At 56.5% G+C, this 15,723-nt stretch overlaps 1 protein-coding gene across 3 annotated transcripts in view; it reads right to left on the bottom strand.

Annotated features, from left to right (window-relative positions):
* Positions 1–1,490: 1,490 nt before the first annotated feature.
* Positions 1,491–15,723, bottom strand: part of MXD4 (MAX dimerization protein 4) — a 55,099-nt gene continuing 40,866 nt past the window's right edge. For 2 of the 3 annotated variants that reach the window (XM_029063121.2, XM_029063119.2), the window contains 3 exons: positions 8,723–8,837; positions 3,546–3,705; positions 1,496–2,002 (listed from right to left, as the gene is read on the bottom strand). In XM_029063121.2, the coding sequence (XP_028918954.1) occupies positions 1,860–2,002; positions 3,546–3,705; positions 8,723–8,837 (418 nt within the window). In that variant the 3' untranslated portion in view covers positions 1,496–1,859. Of the gene's footprint in view, positions 2,003–3,545; positions 3,706–8,722; positions 8,838–15,723 lie in introns of all 3 variants that reach the window. The other variant, XM_029063118.1, reaches the window with a different exon arrangement.

Below are 15,723 nucleotides of genomic sequence, written 5' to 3'. Positions count from 1 at the left end.
CCTCCGCAACTTCAGGGCCCATCAGATAGCGGTGTGGGGGTGAAGCCACCCCGGAAAGATAGACGGTCCTGCTTTACTCCTCCCCGCCCGCCCCGCCCCGCCGACTCCCACCGCCGTCCTCGCCGACGCCCCAAGACGGCTTTTCCACCCTGCCCGGAACCGGGGGCGAGGTCTGGCGGGAGGGGAGCGGGGGGCTTGAACACCGACAAGGAGGGTCACAGAGGAAAGCGCTTCATCGACAAAACCTCGTCTTCCTTTACACCACGACAAAGAGGGGAGGCAAACTGTCCGTAAATGGTCACCAAGGCACCATATGACAAAGGGGAAGGGACTCGGGTCTGGCGGGTCCCCTCCCGATACAAGTAAATGAGAACATTTAGGAAAATAGAATACAAAATCTCTTACAGGAAATATAGACTACACTTGCTAAAATCACTTACCTAAAAGTGTTTATAGCTTTTTTTTTGTACTATTTTTTTTTTCTTAAAAGGCCTTCTTTCAACAGGTAAATAACGAAGACTGGTCCATCACTCCTCTTACCCGGTGAGTCGGGCTGAAATGACTTCCTTAAGCTGAAGTTGCACGGACATACATCCTCGTCGTATTGCTACAGCTCGGGTGAATATGTTCTGATCCGCCGGACGAATACTAAGTAAGTCGTGCTGTTTTACAGCAGAAACTTTTTTTTTGCATTTTGTTTTTCGAAGAAGGGAGAATGCAACGAGAGTGTGCGAAAGAAGAAAGACGATTAATGATCCTCTAGCTGAATACTGGGATTCTAAGCCATGCCTTTCCATCGAAGCGTATTGGCCGCGGGGACCGGGAAAAAAAGAAAACAAGCGAACGGCGATTTCACCGCTGGGACGAGGGAAGGTCGAGCTAGGAAAGTCTGGGTCGTCTGAGTTCCGCACGACGAACTCGAGAGAAAGCGAAAAAAAACAAACCAAAAAAAACTCCCCCAAAGAGAACACCGAAAAGCTCCGAACTGTCAGTCCGCGGGAGGCGGCGAACGTGCCGCGGTCAGGGTGCGAGACACAAAAAGCCGAAGAAGCAAGTGGAGACGGTCCCTCGCGGAGCCGGGCTCGGGGGTGGCCTTCTCGCCCGGTGCCGGGTCCGGTGGTGCCTCGCGGGGGCCCGCCGGCCGCCGAGACGGTCACCGGGCGACGGGAGCTCTCTCCGGCCTCGGCGGGGAGCGGACGCTTCGCCTCTTGGGTTGGCCGGGAGACGTCCTGAGCCCCTCCGGGGTCGGCAACGGCCGCGGAGCGGCGGTGCGGCCGGGCTGGGGTCGGGGCGTCCCGCTCCCCTTCTCCCCAGCGAGCGGGGGGCCTCCGGCCCAGCGGATCCACCGTCCCGCTCACGCTCTTCTGCCTCCGAACCGTCCTCTCTCTCGCTTGGCGGGCGGTTTCCGAAGAGGGGTGTGTGTGTGTGGGGGGGGGGAGGGGGCGGATAAAAGATCGAAATACTTTCGTCTCATTAAACTTCTTACACCATCGGGTTTCCAGCATTCAATTTAATACTTCTTGAATGGAATGATTATGATTTCATTTATACTCATGGCTACATCAAGCTAGCTTTTAAGTCCCAACTGTACCTCGGCACAGTTCTCGGCGGTAAAACCAGGGTGGGTGCGGATCCGCGCCGGTGGAGACGGTGCAGGGAACCGTGGGCACGAAGCGTCCGCTCCCAGCGGGCGCAGGGGAGGGGCGGAGGCCGGGGCCCGGCGGGGCGGTGGCGGGCCGACTTCTCTGGAATTTTCCGTGTAAGTGCTGCAGTTAGGCGGTCCTGAGTCGGGGGGGGGGGGGCGGGGAGGGCGGGGAGGGACGGGGGGACGGGAGGGACGGGGAGGGGCTCCCCGGGCCCTACGACAGCCGGGCGTTCAGTCTGCGTGAGCGGGAGTAGCCGCCGTCGCTGGAGCCGCTTTGCAAACCGTACGGGTCTTCGGCGTCGCTCCCCAAACTGTCCATCTCGCCGGGCGTGAATTCCGTCCCTTCGATGTCCACTTCTGCCGGGGGCGGGGCGGGGGGGGTGGGGACGACGGTGCGGAGGGAGGGGCACGGAGAAAGGAACACGTTCAGAGCCGACGAGAGGGTCGCCGCCCCGGCCCGCCCTCCTGACTCTTCCTCGGCCCGCCTTCCCCAGCCCCGCACACCTCCCGGCCCTCCTCTAGACTGTAAACCCCCTCCTCTGACGATTCATAATAATTACGGTGGTTGTTCGGCGCTTACTGTGTGCCAGGCTCTGCGCTGAGCAGCGGTGCACCGGCGGGACGCAGTCCCCGTCCCACGTGGGGCTCACAGTCTCAATCCCCATTTTAATAATAATGATAATAATGTCGGTATTGGTTAAGCGCTTACTAGGTGCCGAGCACTGTTCTAAGCGCTGGGGGAGATACAGGGTCATCAGGTTGTCCCACGTGGGGCTCACACGCTTCTAATCCCCATTTTACAGAGGAGGTCACCGAGGCACAGAGAATAAGGAATAAGAAGGAATAAGGAATAAGGCTCACGGTCTTATTCCCCATGTGACAGACGAGGTCACTGAAGCAGAGAGAAGTGAAGTGACTTGCCCAACGTCACACAGCAGACAAGTGGCGGAGCCGGGATCAGAACCCAGGTCCCTCTGACTCCCGGGCCTGCGCTCCGTCCACTAGGCCACACTGCTTCCTGCTAAGAACGGCGCTCTGCCCATAGTAGGCACTCAATAGATTCATTCAATCATATCTACTGAGCGCTTACTGTGTGCAGGGCGCTGTACTAAGCGCTTGGAAAGTACAATAAAGCAATAAAGACACCACCGAATGATTCTTAGTGGAAAGCGCCTGGGCCTGGGAGTCTGAGGACCTGGGTTCTGGTCCTGACTGGACCAGTTGCCTGATGGGAGACCTTGGGCAAGTCACTTGCTTCTCTGTACCTCAGTTTCCTCATTTGTAAAATGAGGGTTAAACACCTTTTAAAAATTATGGTACCTGTTAAGCGCTTACTACGTGCCAAGCACTGTTCTAAGCGCTGGGGTACACACAAGGTGATCAGGTTGTCCCACGTGGGGCTCACGGTCTTCATCTCCATTTTCCAGGTGAGGCAACTGAGGCACAGGGAACTTAAGTGGCTTGCCCAAGGTCACACCCACAGCGTGGTTTAGTGGCAAGAACACGGGCTCGAGGGTCAGAGGTTGTGGGTTCTAATCCCGGCCCCGCCACCTGTCAGCTGTGTGACTGTGGGCGAGTCGCGTAACTTCTCTGTGCCTCAGTTACCTCATCTGTCTCCGATGGGGATTAAGACCGTGAGCCCCACGTGGGACAGGGACCGTGTCCAACCCTCTGATCTTGCATCCACTCCAGCGCTTAGTACAGTACCCGGCACGCAATAAGCGCTTAACAGACACCACAATTATCGTTATTATTAGGTGGGACTCGGACTGTGTTCAACCCGATTACCTTCTATCTACCCCAGCGCTTAGTACAGTGGCCGGCACACGGTAAGCGCTTGGCAAATACCATTTAAAGACAGAAAAGACGCCCCCGCGCCCCCGCCCCCCCGGCCGGGTACCTTGCTCGGAGTCGGTGGATATCGTGGAGCCCATGCTGTCGGTGCGGGTCCGTTCCAGCCCCTGGACTGACAGCTGCTCCAATCTGCGTTTGAGGTAGCGATGCTCCCGCTGGAGCTGTTCTTTAATGTTCAGAGCTTTCCTGTCCTGCTCTTCCAATTTCTTGCGTCGGCCACGGGACGGAGCGCGGGGGAGGGAGGAGAGACGGGCGGAAACCATAAGTGAACGGGACACCGCGAAATCCAGCTCGATCCCTCTCCCGGGCCCGCGTCGTCCCGTCGGGGAAGGGGGACGCGAGGGACGGAGGCGACGAGGAGGCCGGGCGCGGCTGTCGGCCCCGGGACGGGGTTGGCCCCAACCCCTGCCTCGCTGGCAAGAAGCAGCGTGGCTCAGTGGACGGAGAACGGGCCTGGAATTCAGAAGGCCCTGGGAGCTACTCCCAGTTCCACCAGTTGTCTGCTGTGTGACCCCGGGCAACTCACTTCACTTCTCTGGGCCTCGGTTACCTCGTCTCTAAAATGGGGATTGAGATCGTGAGCCCCACATTGGACGGGGACTGTGTCCAACTTGATCTGCTTGTATTCACCCCAGTACTTAGTACGGTGCCTGGCACACAGTGGGCGAGTTGAGAAGCAGCGTGGCTCAGTGGAAAGAGCCCGGGCTTGGGAGTCAGAGGTCATGGGTTCGAATCCCGACTCTGCCCCTTGTCAGCTGGGTGACTGTGGGCAAGTCACTTCACTTCTCTGGGCCTCAGTTCCCTCGTCCGGAAAATGGGGACGAAGACTGTGAGCCCCACGTGGGACGACCTCATTCCCCTGTATCCACCCCAGCGCTTAGAACGGTGCTCTGCACGTAGTAAGCGCTTAACAGATACCAACATTACTATTATAGTAAGCGCTTAAGAAATGCCATCATTATTATTACTTCACTTCTCTGGGCCTCAGCCCCTCATCTGTAAAATGGGGATTGAGACTCTGAGCCCCACACGGGACGGGGACCGTGTCCAACTTGATCTTCTTGTATTCACCCCAGTACTTAGTACAGTGCCTGGCACATAGTAAGCGCTTAAGAAATATCATTATTATTATTACTTCACTTCTCTGGGCCTCAATCCCTCATCTGTAAAATGGAGATTAAGACAGTGAGCCCCATGTGGGGCATGGACTGTTTCCAACCTGATTATTTTTTATCCACTCCGGAGTCTAGTACAGTGCCTGGCACATAGTGAGCGCTGAACGAATACCATTAACAACGAGAGTTACCCCCGCCTTGCTGCTGGAGATCGTCTGAGAGTTTGGGTTGGCCTGGGAGGGCAGCAGGGGGTCAGGGGGATTTGATGTGTGTCGGGGGGAACACTCGGGGGCTGCGGGGAATTTAGGGGGCCGCAGGAGGTCCGGGATCTGCAGCGATCCAGGCCTGCTCACGGCTGCTCGGGTAGGACTCCCCATCTCTGCTTCGCTCTAACGAGGAACACGTCGCCCCACAAAAATCACCGCGGAGACCGAACAGTGAGCTCAACAGCTCTAACCACTACACCAAGCCGCTTCTCTTGTTAAGCACTTACTATGTGCCGGACACTGCTCTAAGCGCTGGGGTAGATACCGGCTAATCAGGTTGGGCACCGTCCCTGTCCCACAAGGGGCTCACGCTCTTAATCTCACCATTACAACGGCGCCCAAAACCACCCTTTCCCCTCCATCCAAACTGCTATCTCGTTGGTACAATCTCGCATCATAGGCCGACCGGATGACTGCATCGGCCTCCTTTCCGATCTTCCAACCTGCTGTCTCTCCCCGCTTCGGTCTATACTTCGCTCTGCTGCCCGGATCATCTTTCTACAGAAACGGTCTGGGCACGTCACTCTCCTCCTCAAAAACCGCCAGTGGTTGCCTATCCAGCTTCGCATGAAGTAAAAACTCCTCACTCTTGGCTTCAAATCCGTCCATCCCCTTACCTCCCCTCCCTTCTCTCCTTCTCCATCGCAGCCCGCACACTCCGCTCCTCTGCCGCCGCTCGCCTCCTCGCTGGGCCTCGTTCGCGCCCGTCCCGCCGTCGACCCCCGGCCCACGTCCCACCTCTGGCCCGGAACGCCCTCCCTCCTCACGTCCGCCAAACTGACTCTCTTCCCCCCTTCAAAGCCCTCCTGAGAGCTCACCTCCTCCGGGAGGCCTTCCCAGGCTGAGCCCCCCTTTCCCTCTGCTCCTCCTCCCCTCCCCATCGCCCCGAATCCCTCCCTCTGCTCTACCTCCTTCTCCGTCCTACGGCACTTGTGTTTATTTGTACATAGTTATTATTCTATTTATTTTATTGATGATGTGTATATGTCTATAATTCTATTTATCTATTTTGACGGTCGTGATGCCTACTTGTTTTGTTATCCGTCTCCCCCTTCTAGACTGTGAGCCCGTTGTTGGGTAGGAATTGTTTCCATCTGTTGCCGAACTGTACTTTTCAAGCGCTTAATGCAGAGCTCTGCACCCAGTAAGCGCTCAATAAATATGATCGAATGAATGAAAATCCCTAATACAATACCTGGCACACATAAGCACTTAAAAGAGATTATTAGGATGACTATTAATGATGATAAATGCAATATCATATCACAGACATAAGTGGGGTATCTGTGCTCCCGCAGAGGGATTGTGGGCAAATCCCAATTAGTCAGTAATTAACGCCCCAAATTCTCCTGGATCCAGAGTCGTGGGAGACGGAGCGCCAAGGCTCGATTGCCGGAAATAACAGGGGACCCAAAGCCTCTTTTTCACCCACCTCTTTCCCAGCTCATCCCCGACCAGAGCCGACACGAACGAACAGAAAGTTCTCCTTCCGGGTCCATTTCGTGCCTTTCCTTTCCTCTGCCCACCTACCTTCATTCATTCATTCAATAGTATCTATTGAGCGCTTACTACGTGCGCAGCACTGTACTAAGCGCTTGGAATGTACAATTCTGCAACAGATAGAGACAATCCCGGCCCAGTGACGGGCTCACAGTCTAATCGCCATCCACCTGATGGCGAGGGCAGGGTTAAGAAACTGTGAAATGGCAAAATGGCTTGTAGCCAGAAGCATGGAATCCACATACCCCAGGGGCTGGAAATCAGCCATGAATAATGGCAGTCAGGTAACCAGATCTCCCGGAGGCTAAAAATCTGCCCTGAATAATGGAGACCAGGTATCCAGATTCCTCAGCAGCTGGAAATCAGCCCCGAATAATGGGGAACAGATTCCCCAGATCCCCCGCAGGCCAGGGACTCAGCCTTGAAGCAAGGGAGGGGAGGCCGTAGGTTCGCCGGGGAACAAATGTTTCATCGATCAAAAGAGCATGGCTCAGTGGAGAATGCACAGGCCTGGAAGTCAGAAGGACCTGGGTTCTAACTCCAGCTCTGCCACTCGTCTGCTGGGTGACCTCGGACAAGTCACTTCACTTCTCTGGGCCTCAGTTCCTTCATCTGTAAAATGGAGATTGAGAGTGGGAGCCCCATGTGGGACAGGGACTGTGTCCAGCCTGATTACCCTGTATCTACCCCAGCGCTTGGAACAGTGTTTGGCACAGAGTAAGTGTGTTTAACAAGTACCATATTTACTATAATAATAATAATAATAATGATGACTACTGAGCTATCACCACTGGGAAGGACTGAAACATAGGTGACGGACAGAGAAGCCACGTGGCTTAGCCGACAGAGCCCAGGGCCTCGGACCTGGCCCCCCAATCCCGACTCCACCGTATGTCTACTGTGTCACCCTGGGCAAGTCACTTCACTCCTCTGGGCCTCAGTTCCCTCATCTGTTACATGGGGATTAAGACTGGGAGCCCTGAGTGGGACAGGGACTGCGTCCAACCTGCTGAACTCGTAGCTGCCCCGGTGCTCAGCAGAGCGCTTAGCGCAGAGTGAGTGCTTCGCAAATACTCCAATTGTGATCAGGTACCGCTCACAAGGGGAGCCGAAGAGCTGAGGTCACATCTGCCCCAGGAGACCTGCCCCGAGCAATCTCTCGAGTCTCTCCACCCGACTACCTATGATCGAGGCAAACGGTCTCAGCTCCGTCATTCACTCTGACCCCAAGGAGACTGCCCACTTGGTTGGACAGTCCCCGTCCCACACGGGACATACAGTCTTAATCCCCATTCTACAGATGAGGCAACCGAGGCCCAGAGAAGTGCCTTGCCCAAGGTCACACAGCGGACGGGAGGCGGAGCCGGGATCAGGACCCACGTCCTCCGACTCCCAGACTCGTGCTTTTGCCAGGACCGGAAAGATAAAAAGCGATGACTGGAAGGAGCCTCCCATCGGGAATGCCTGACAGGCCCCGGTGCCGAGGCTTCTGGGGCGAGAACTAGGCAGAGGAGTTGATACCAGTGCTACTGGCTGGCGCAGGGCTACCCGTAGTGCCGTGGTCCCGCAGGGACACGGAAGACAACGAGAATAGGCGGGCAGGGGCCCAGCCCACGGCAGACAGCATGCCCAGTCCTCCCCGGACTATGCCCACGTTTCCTGTTCATTCATTCAACTGTATTCTTCCACTATTCTTCCAGTCCATCCTGTTCTTCCACCCCCTCCTGTGTCCCTCTTACACTTTTTTTAAAAGTGGTATTCGTTAAGTGCCACGTTCCAGGCACTGTACTAAGCGCACCCTTCATTCACCCCTCCCTCGGCCCCACGGCGCTCATGTCCCTATCCACATTTTATTTATTTATATCAGCGTCCGTCCCCCCCTCAGGACTGCAAGGCCGCTGTGGACAAGGAGAGCGTCTACCGACTCCGTTACGTTGTCCCACGCGCTCAGAGCGAGGCTCCGCACACGGTGAGCGCTCAATAAATACAACTGATCGGTTGACTGATTCCCCCACGGCAGACCGGAACGCGGGTCTCCCGATTCCCAGAGCCGGGATCTGTCCACTTGATCCCCTGCGGGACACCGGAAAACCGAATGGAGAAGCTCAGAACCCGCACACAGGCCCGATTCCGTTGAGAGCACACTGGGGAATTTACTACTAGAAATGAAAAACATCCTCCCTCCCTCGTCACAGACACGAATTCCTCGGAAGAAAAGCGGGGCGGTGGGGAGGGAAGGGGGAAGGAAGGGACGGGCGGAGGAGGGAAAGGAGAGCGGGGAACAGGGAGAAGGGGCTGCGACGACGACGACGACGTCAACTTGCTTTCGGTTGTTTTTTTACCTTGATATGCATCTTGGCTCTTTTCAAGAGACTGAGAGTGGTATGCCTGGTACTGTCTGGCCCCAGGGGCACGAGCTGTTTTAGCTGCTCCAAATATAGCCGGAGTTTAGCCCTCCTGAAACGATTCCAAAAAGACAGGACTGTTGTTGCCCGGTGTCCGCGGCTGTAGAGCCCCCCTCCCAAGTCTCCCTTCTAGGCATCCCTCCCCATCGAGTTTTCGCTGCCCCCCAACTTCCTCTCCCTGGCTCCGACCCTCTTCTCGGGCCAATCGACGCTACTCCCAAGCCACAGATCGGCTTCCCCGGACTACCCGCCCACCCGCCAACTGGCCGATCATCCCTCAGTGGTGTTTACTGAGCGCTTACTCTCTGCAGACCGCCGTGCTGAGTGCTTGGGAGAGTACGATTCCACAGAGTAAGCTCGTCTGGGGCGGGGAACGTGTCCCGCTGACTCAGTTATCCCGTACTCTCCCGAGCGCGCAGTACAGCGCTCTGCACAGGGTAGGCACTCGATAAGTACGACTGATAAAAAGGGTCGAAAGAGCCGTTCCCTACCCACGAGGAGCTTCCAGGCTAGAGGGGCGATTCCAGCGGCAGCCATCCCCCTCCCCTCAGTTCCCACACACGGCGGAGCAGCACGGTGTTCTGCACACAGCAGGGGCTCAGTAAATGCCAGGAACTGACTAGACGGGAACATGCAAAAGAAGCCCGGGAAGAAGGGAAGCCTGTCATCGCACGGGCCCGAAGACCCTTCAGTCTCCGAGAGAGCAGGCGCACGGGGCCGTCGAGAAGCAGCGTGGCCTAGTGGATGTAGGACGAGCCGGGGATTCAGAAGGACCTGGGTTCTAATCCCGGCTCCGCCTCTCATCTGCCGTGTGATCTAGGGCAAGTCACTTCACTTCTCTGGGCCTCAACTACCTCAGCTGTAAAATGGGGATTAAGATTGTGAGCCCCGTGGGGGACCGGGACTGTGTCCCAACAGATTGCCTTGTATCCACCCCAGCGCTTAGAACAGTGCCTGGCACATAGTAAGGGCTTAACAAATGCCACAATTATTATTATTATTATTATTACAGTGCCGGCACAGAAGAAGCGCTCAGCAAATGCTATCGTGATTATTATTATCAGGAGCAGCTGTAAACTCCTGCAGGAGAGAGGGTCACGACTGCTTCCAGGGCCTGCCGGCTCTACCCCCGGGATCTTAGTGGAGCCGGGAGGAAAAAAAAAAAACCCTCACCCTCCAAGCCCGCCCACGCCCCGACCCTCCCCTCCAGTCCCGGGGCCCTGTGGGCTGAAAAGACAGAAATGAGTAAGAGTCGTGAACCAGGAAACAGTCTGGGGACACCCCTGGGTCTCAAACAAATTGGATGAACACACAGGAGCTCAGGCACAACGTGCAGGCCAAACACATAACAATGATAACTGAAATAATAATGATGACAATAACAACAATAATAATAACGATGGCATTTGCTAAATGCTTACTATGTGCCAAGCGCTGTTCTAAGCCCCAGCCCGGGGGGGGGGAGGGGGATACAAGGCGATCAGGTTGTCCCCTGTGGGGCTCACAGTCTTAATCCCCATTTTACAGAGGAGGTAACTGAGGCCCAGAGAAGTTAAGTGACTTGCCCAGAGTCACACACTGACAAGTGGCGGAGCCGGGATTAGAACCTGCGACCTCTGACTCCCAAACCCGTGCTTTTTCCACTAAGCCATGCTGCTTCTCTAAGCGCCTGTTAAGCACTTACTATGTGCCAAGCACTGTTCTAAGTGCTGGGGGGGAATACAAGGTAATCAGGTTGTCCCACGTGGGACTCACAGTCTCAATCCCCATTTTACAGCGGAGGGAACTGAGGCCCACAGAAGTGAAGTGACTTGCCCAAAGTCACTTCAGCTGACAAGTGGCAGAGCCGGGATTAGAATCCATGACCTCTGACACCCAAGCCCGGGCTCTTTCCACTGAGCCATGCTGCTTCTCTGACTCTAGATTGTAAGCCCGCCGTGGGCTGGGATTTTCTCTTTATTGCTGTATTGTATTTTCCAAGCGCTTAGTACAGTGTTCTACACACAGACCACTTGTTCTGTTTTCTTCTGTTTTGCTTTGCTGTCTCCCCCATTTAGACCGTGAGCCCGTCACTGGGCAGGGATGGTCTCTATCCGTTGCCGAACTGTCCGTTGCAAGCTCTTGGTACAGTGCTCTGCACATAGTAAGTGCTCAATAAATACGACTGAATGAATGAAAGAACAGACCTGGGTTGCCCACCGCGAGGGACGCCACCACGAGCCAAGCTGGGGAGCTAACTCAGCGGGCAAGTGGGGGAGCCAGGGTTAGACTAATAATGTTGGCATTTATTAAGCGCTTACTATGTGCAGAGCACTGTTCTAAGCGCTGGGGTAGATACAGGGTAATCAGGTCGCCCCACGTGAGGCTCACAGTTAATCCCCATTTTACAGATGAGGGAACTGAGGGCCAGAGAAGTGAAGTGACTTGCCCACGGTCACACAGCTGACAAGAGGCAGAGCCGGGATTCGAACCCGTGACCTCTGACTCCCAAGCCCGGGCTCTTTCCACTGAGCCACGCTGCTTCTCTAGGTCCTCTGACGCCCAGGCCCCGGCTTTTTCTTCCAGGCCAAGGCACAACCACAAACATACACCCCCCACCCCCAGACTCACATACACACACGTAAGCGACTGAGAGTTTCTGCGGACGGGGTCGGCCGGCCCCCGGGACTCAGGTGATAATCACGGGGGAGCAGGAAGGGGTTGGCGAAGTGGGCACCGGGCCTGGATCAATCGCAGATCCGGGGCGTGAAGTCCTCGCACACAGTCTGTCGGTCCCAGCTGTTTCCCGAGCGCCTGCTGAGCGTGCAGAGCAGTGCGCTGAGCGCTCAGCTTGGGGGAGTGCACCAGAGGCAAGAGGCACCTGTCTTCCGCCCGCGACGAACAGACGCGCTTATCGGGTGGGGCGCACCCGAGGGGCGGCGGGTCTTTGCGCCCGGATGCCAGGCTGGGACTTCTAGTGCCCCCAGACCCCCGGGCGAGACCCAGTGGGAGGAGAAGGGGAAGGGGCTACCACGGGGAGGTGGTGACCGAGGGTGGGTGGTGTTTGGGTCTGTTCTATTGTTACAGTGTACTCTCCCAAGCGCTCGGCACAGTGTCCCGCACACATTAAGTGCTCAATAAATACGAATGACTGACTGAGGTCCCCAGGGCAGCCACCCCTCCCCGCACTGCTGGGACTCCATATCGTGACCCCTCCGCAGACCTTCCAGCGGACTCTCCCCCTCCGGCCCTCACCCCTCTTTCTCTGCATTCTCACATTTCCCCCTGCCTTCGGGACATCTCTACCTGGAAGTCCAGCCGACACCTCAAACTTAACACGTCCCTAACTGAACCCTTCATCTTCCCACCCAAATCCCGCCCTCCCCCCCGACTCTCCCATCACCCTGGACGCCGCCATCACCCTCCCTGTCTCACAGACCGGTAACCTGGGCGTCATCCTCGACTCGTAGCTTGCATTCAACCCAAATATTTAAAGTCACCCAATCCTGTGGGTTCTACCTTTCCAATATCGCTACAGTAAGTAATTTCCTCATATGGCTACCGCATCGCTCCAAGCACTCGTCCTCAATAATCTTGACTACCGCGCCGGCCTCCTCGCTGACCTCCCGCCTCTTCTCTCTCCCCTATCCCGTTGATACTTCACTCTGCTGCCAGGATGACTTTTTCTAAAAAAAAAAGTTCAGTCCACGTCTCCCCACTTCTCGAGAACCTTCAGTGGTTGCCCAGACACCTGCACATCAAACAGAAACTCTCGACTGCCGGTTTAAAGCACGGTATCACCCTGCCCCCTCCGATCTTACCTTGCTGATCTACTACAACCCAGACCACAGACTTCTAACGCCCACTTACTCTCTGAACCCTGATCTTGTTTACCTTGCCGCCAACCGTTCGCCCAAATCCTGCCTCTTTCCCTCTTCGTATCTGACAGACCACCACTCTCCCCACCTTCACGCCCCATCTCCTCCAAGAGGTCTTCCCTGACTAATCCCTCCCTTCCCCTCTTTCCTCCCTAATCCCTCACCTCCCCTCTTTCCTCCCTCTTCTGTGCCGCCCTTTATTCAGTCAATCGTACTTATTGAGCGCTGCGTGCAAAGCACCGTACTAAGCGCTTGGGAGAGGTGCATATATAATATAAAAACGAACAGATACATTCTTGCCCATGACGAGCTCGCAGTCTATTCTCCCCACCTTCAGCCCCACAGCACTCATGACCGTAACAGTAATTTATTTTAAGGTCTGTCTTCCCCTCTAGACGGTCAGTTCCTTGTGGGCAGGGAACGGGCCTACAACTCGGTTGTATTGTACGTTTCCAAATGCTTAGTACAGTGCTCTGCACACAGTTAGCACGAGCACTCAATAAATGCCATTGATTGACTGACAGATCCCATTCAGGAAACCCACACCAGGATCCCCACAGTGAGGAGTGAATTTCTCCCAGTACCTTTTGCGGGACGGAGAGAGAAGGCACGTACGTGCGCACGCGTGTATACGTGCACTCGCACGCAAACCTGTCTCTTCCGAGGCCAGGTTGCCTAGGAGAGACAGCTCTGGACCTCAGGAGATATGGACGCACGTCCTGGCTCTCGCCACTGGTCTGGGCCCACTGGCTCGTGTTCCTCCGAGCGGCAAGTTCTGGCCGCCCCCCGACCTGGAGGCATCTCACCCACCCAGGCCCTCTCGTCCAAACGAAGCAAGTGAGTTTCTGGAGAGAGGTCGGTGCCCACGGCCGGCGGGGCAATCGCTTCCTCTTCCCGCCAGGCCAGGAGCCCCTCCGGTCAGCGGTGCTCCAGCCCGGACTCTTGGGGCCGAGGTCGGGGCTGCAGGTGAGTAGAGCAACGTCCTCTCCGCCTCCACCCTCCGATCGTCCTCCTCCCTCCTCTTCCTGCTGGCTCTGCTCCGGGGGATCGCTCCCTCTCACTGCCCTCCTTCTTCCCGCCCCACTGGAGTATCTGCTCTCAAGGATCGCTTTCTCCTTCCCTCCTCTTGCCCCACCGGAGAGTCGTTCTCTCCCATTATTTTCCTCGTTGAGTCCAACGCAACACCACATAAGATTCCATTAGAAAACTGAAACGCTCAAGTACGGGCCTAAAACTTCCATCGGGGGTCCTGGGAGCTTTAAAAAATAGCCCGTGCAATTCTCCTTTTGGTTTCCGAGGGGTCCCCCGGCATTCGGCGGGGAGAGATAATAATAATAATGTTGGTATTTGTTTAGTGCTTACTATGTGCTGAGTATTGTCCTAATCAGGTTGTCCCATGTGAGGCTCACAGTCTCCATCCCCATTTTCCAGATGAGGTCACTGAGGCACAGAAAAGTGAAGTGACTTGCCTACAGTCACCCAGCTGACAGGTGGCAGAGCTGGGACTCGAACCCATGACCTCTGACTCCCAAGCTCGGGCTCTTTCCACTGAGCCACGCCGCTTCTCATAAATGTCGGTATTCGTTAAGCGCTTACTATCTGCCGAGCACCGTTCTAAGCGCTGGGGTAGATACGGGGTTATCAGGTTGTCCCATGTGGGGCTCACACACTTTTAATCCCCATTTTCCAGATGAGGTCACTGAGGCACAGAGAAGTGAAGTGACCTCCCCAAAGTCACACAGCTGACACGTGGCGGAGCCGGGATTAGAACCTCTGACCTCTGATTCTCAAGCCTGGGCTCTTTCCACTGAGCCACGCTGAGCCTCAACTCTAACCCCAACTTCCACCCCCAGAATCTACCTCCTTGAGGGGATGGTGGGCTACCTGCAGAGCCGCCCGGCTCCAGCCTCTGCCCCCATCCCGTACCCCTACCCCGGGCCCCGGCCTAACCCCTATCACTGGCCCGGGCCCAGTCCCATCCGGACCCCGGGGCTCAGCCCCCCTCCAGGAAGGCCCACCCCTCCCCGCTGACTACAGCAGGAGGAAGAGCGGCTCCGGGCCGTTCCAGAGAAACGGCGAGGCTCGGCCGGCCGGGCTTCCTGCCCCTCGGCTCTCCCCGGACCCACCCTTCCCGGTCGCCCGGCCCAGGCGGAGCCCGGGGGGGAGGCGGGAGCAGCCCTCGATAAATACGACTGATGGATCGATTGATGAGAAGCAGCTCGGCGAAGGGGACGGACCACAGGCCTGCGAGTCAGAAGTCCCGGGCTCCAACCCCAGCTCCGCCACTTGACCGCTGCGCGAACTCGGGCAAATCGCTTCACATCTCTGGGCCTCAGCTACCTCATCCGTAAAGTGGGGATCGAGATCACGAGGCCCACGTGGGACAGGGACCGCGTCCGGACCCGATTTGCTTATATCCACCCCAGTGCTTAGTACAGTGCCTGGCACAAAGTAAGCACTTAACCAGAATAACCAGAATTCTTCTTATTATACCCCTCAATTACCAGGGGCCCAGTTCTCTTGGAGCATTCACTCATCATTCATTCAATCGTATCTATTAAGCGCTTACTGTGTGCGGCGCGCTGTACGACGGGAGAGCTGGGGAGAGGATAATAGAACAGTAAACAATAACGATAACAATGCCCGCTCCCCATTCCCGCCCCCAGGGCTGCACAGGCGCTTGCATTAATAAGCCCATCTATGTGCCCAATCGCTCCTTCCGCTGGTCCACCCCCACGGGCTCCCGTAGCCCTCCACCTCACCCTCGCTCCTCCTCCTCCACTCTCGGGAAACGGCCTCGCCTGTCTCCCCCAGCAAGGGCGAGCTCCTTGGGGGGCAGAGATGGTGTGGTGTGTTCCTATTGGGTTCGCCCAGGCATTCAGTACAGTGCCTCGCACTCGGCAGGGGCTCAGCAAATGCCGTGGTTGAGCTGGATGGCTGTGACCAGACCAGACCGGACCAAGCCGCCCACCTCCTCACCGTCCCTCGGTCTCGCCCATCCCGCCGTCGACCCCCGGGCCGCGTCCTCCCGCGGTCCCGGAACGCCCTCCCTCCTCACCTCTGCCAAACTCATTCTCTTCC

The sequence above is a fragment of the Ornithorhynchus anatinus genome, chromosome 4 (genome assembly GCF_004115215.2).
Source record: "Ornithorhynchus anatinus isolate Pmale09 chromosome 4, mOrnAna1.pri.v4, whole genome shotgun sequence".
NCBI classification, from domain to species: domain Eukaryota; kingdom Metazoa; phylum Chordata; class Mammalia; order Monotremata; family Ornithorhynchidae; genus Ornithorhynchus; species Ornithorhynchus anatinus.
Note: the sequence above shows the minus strand (reverse complement) of the source record. Positions and strands in the feature narration are given on the sequence as shown.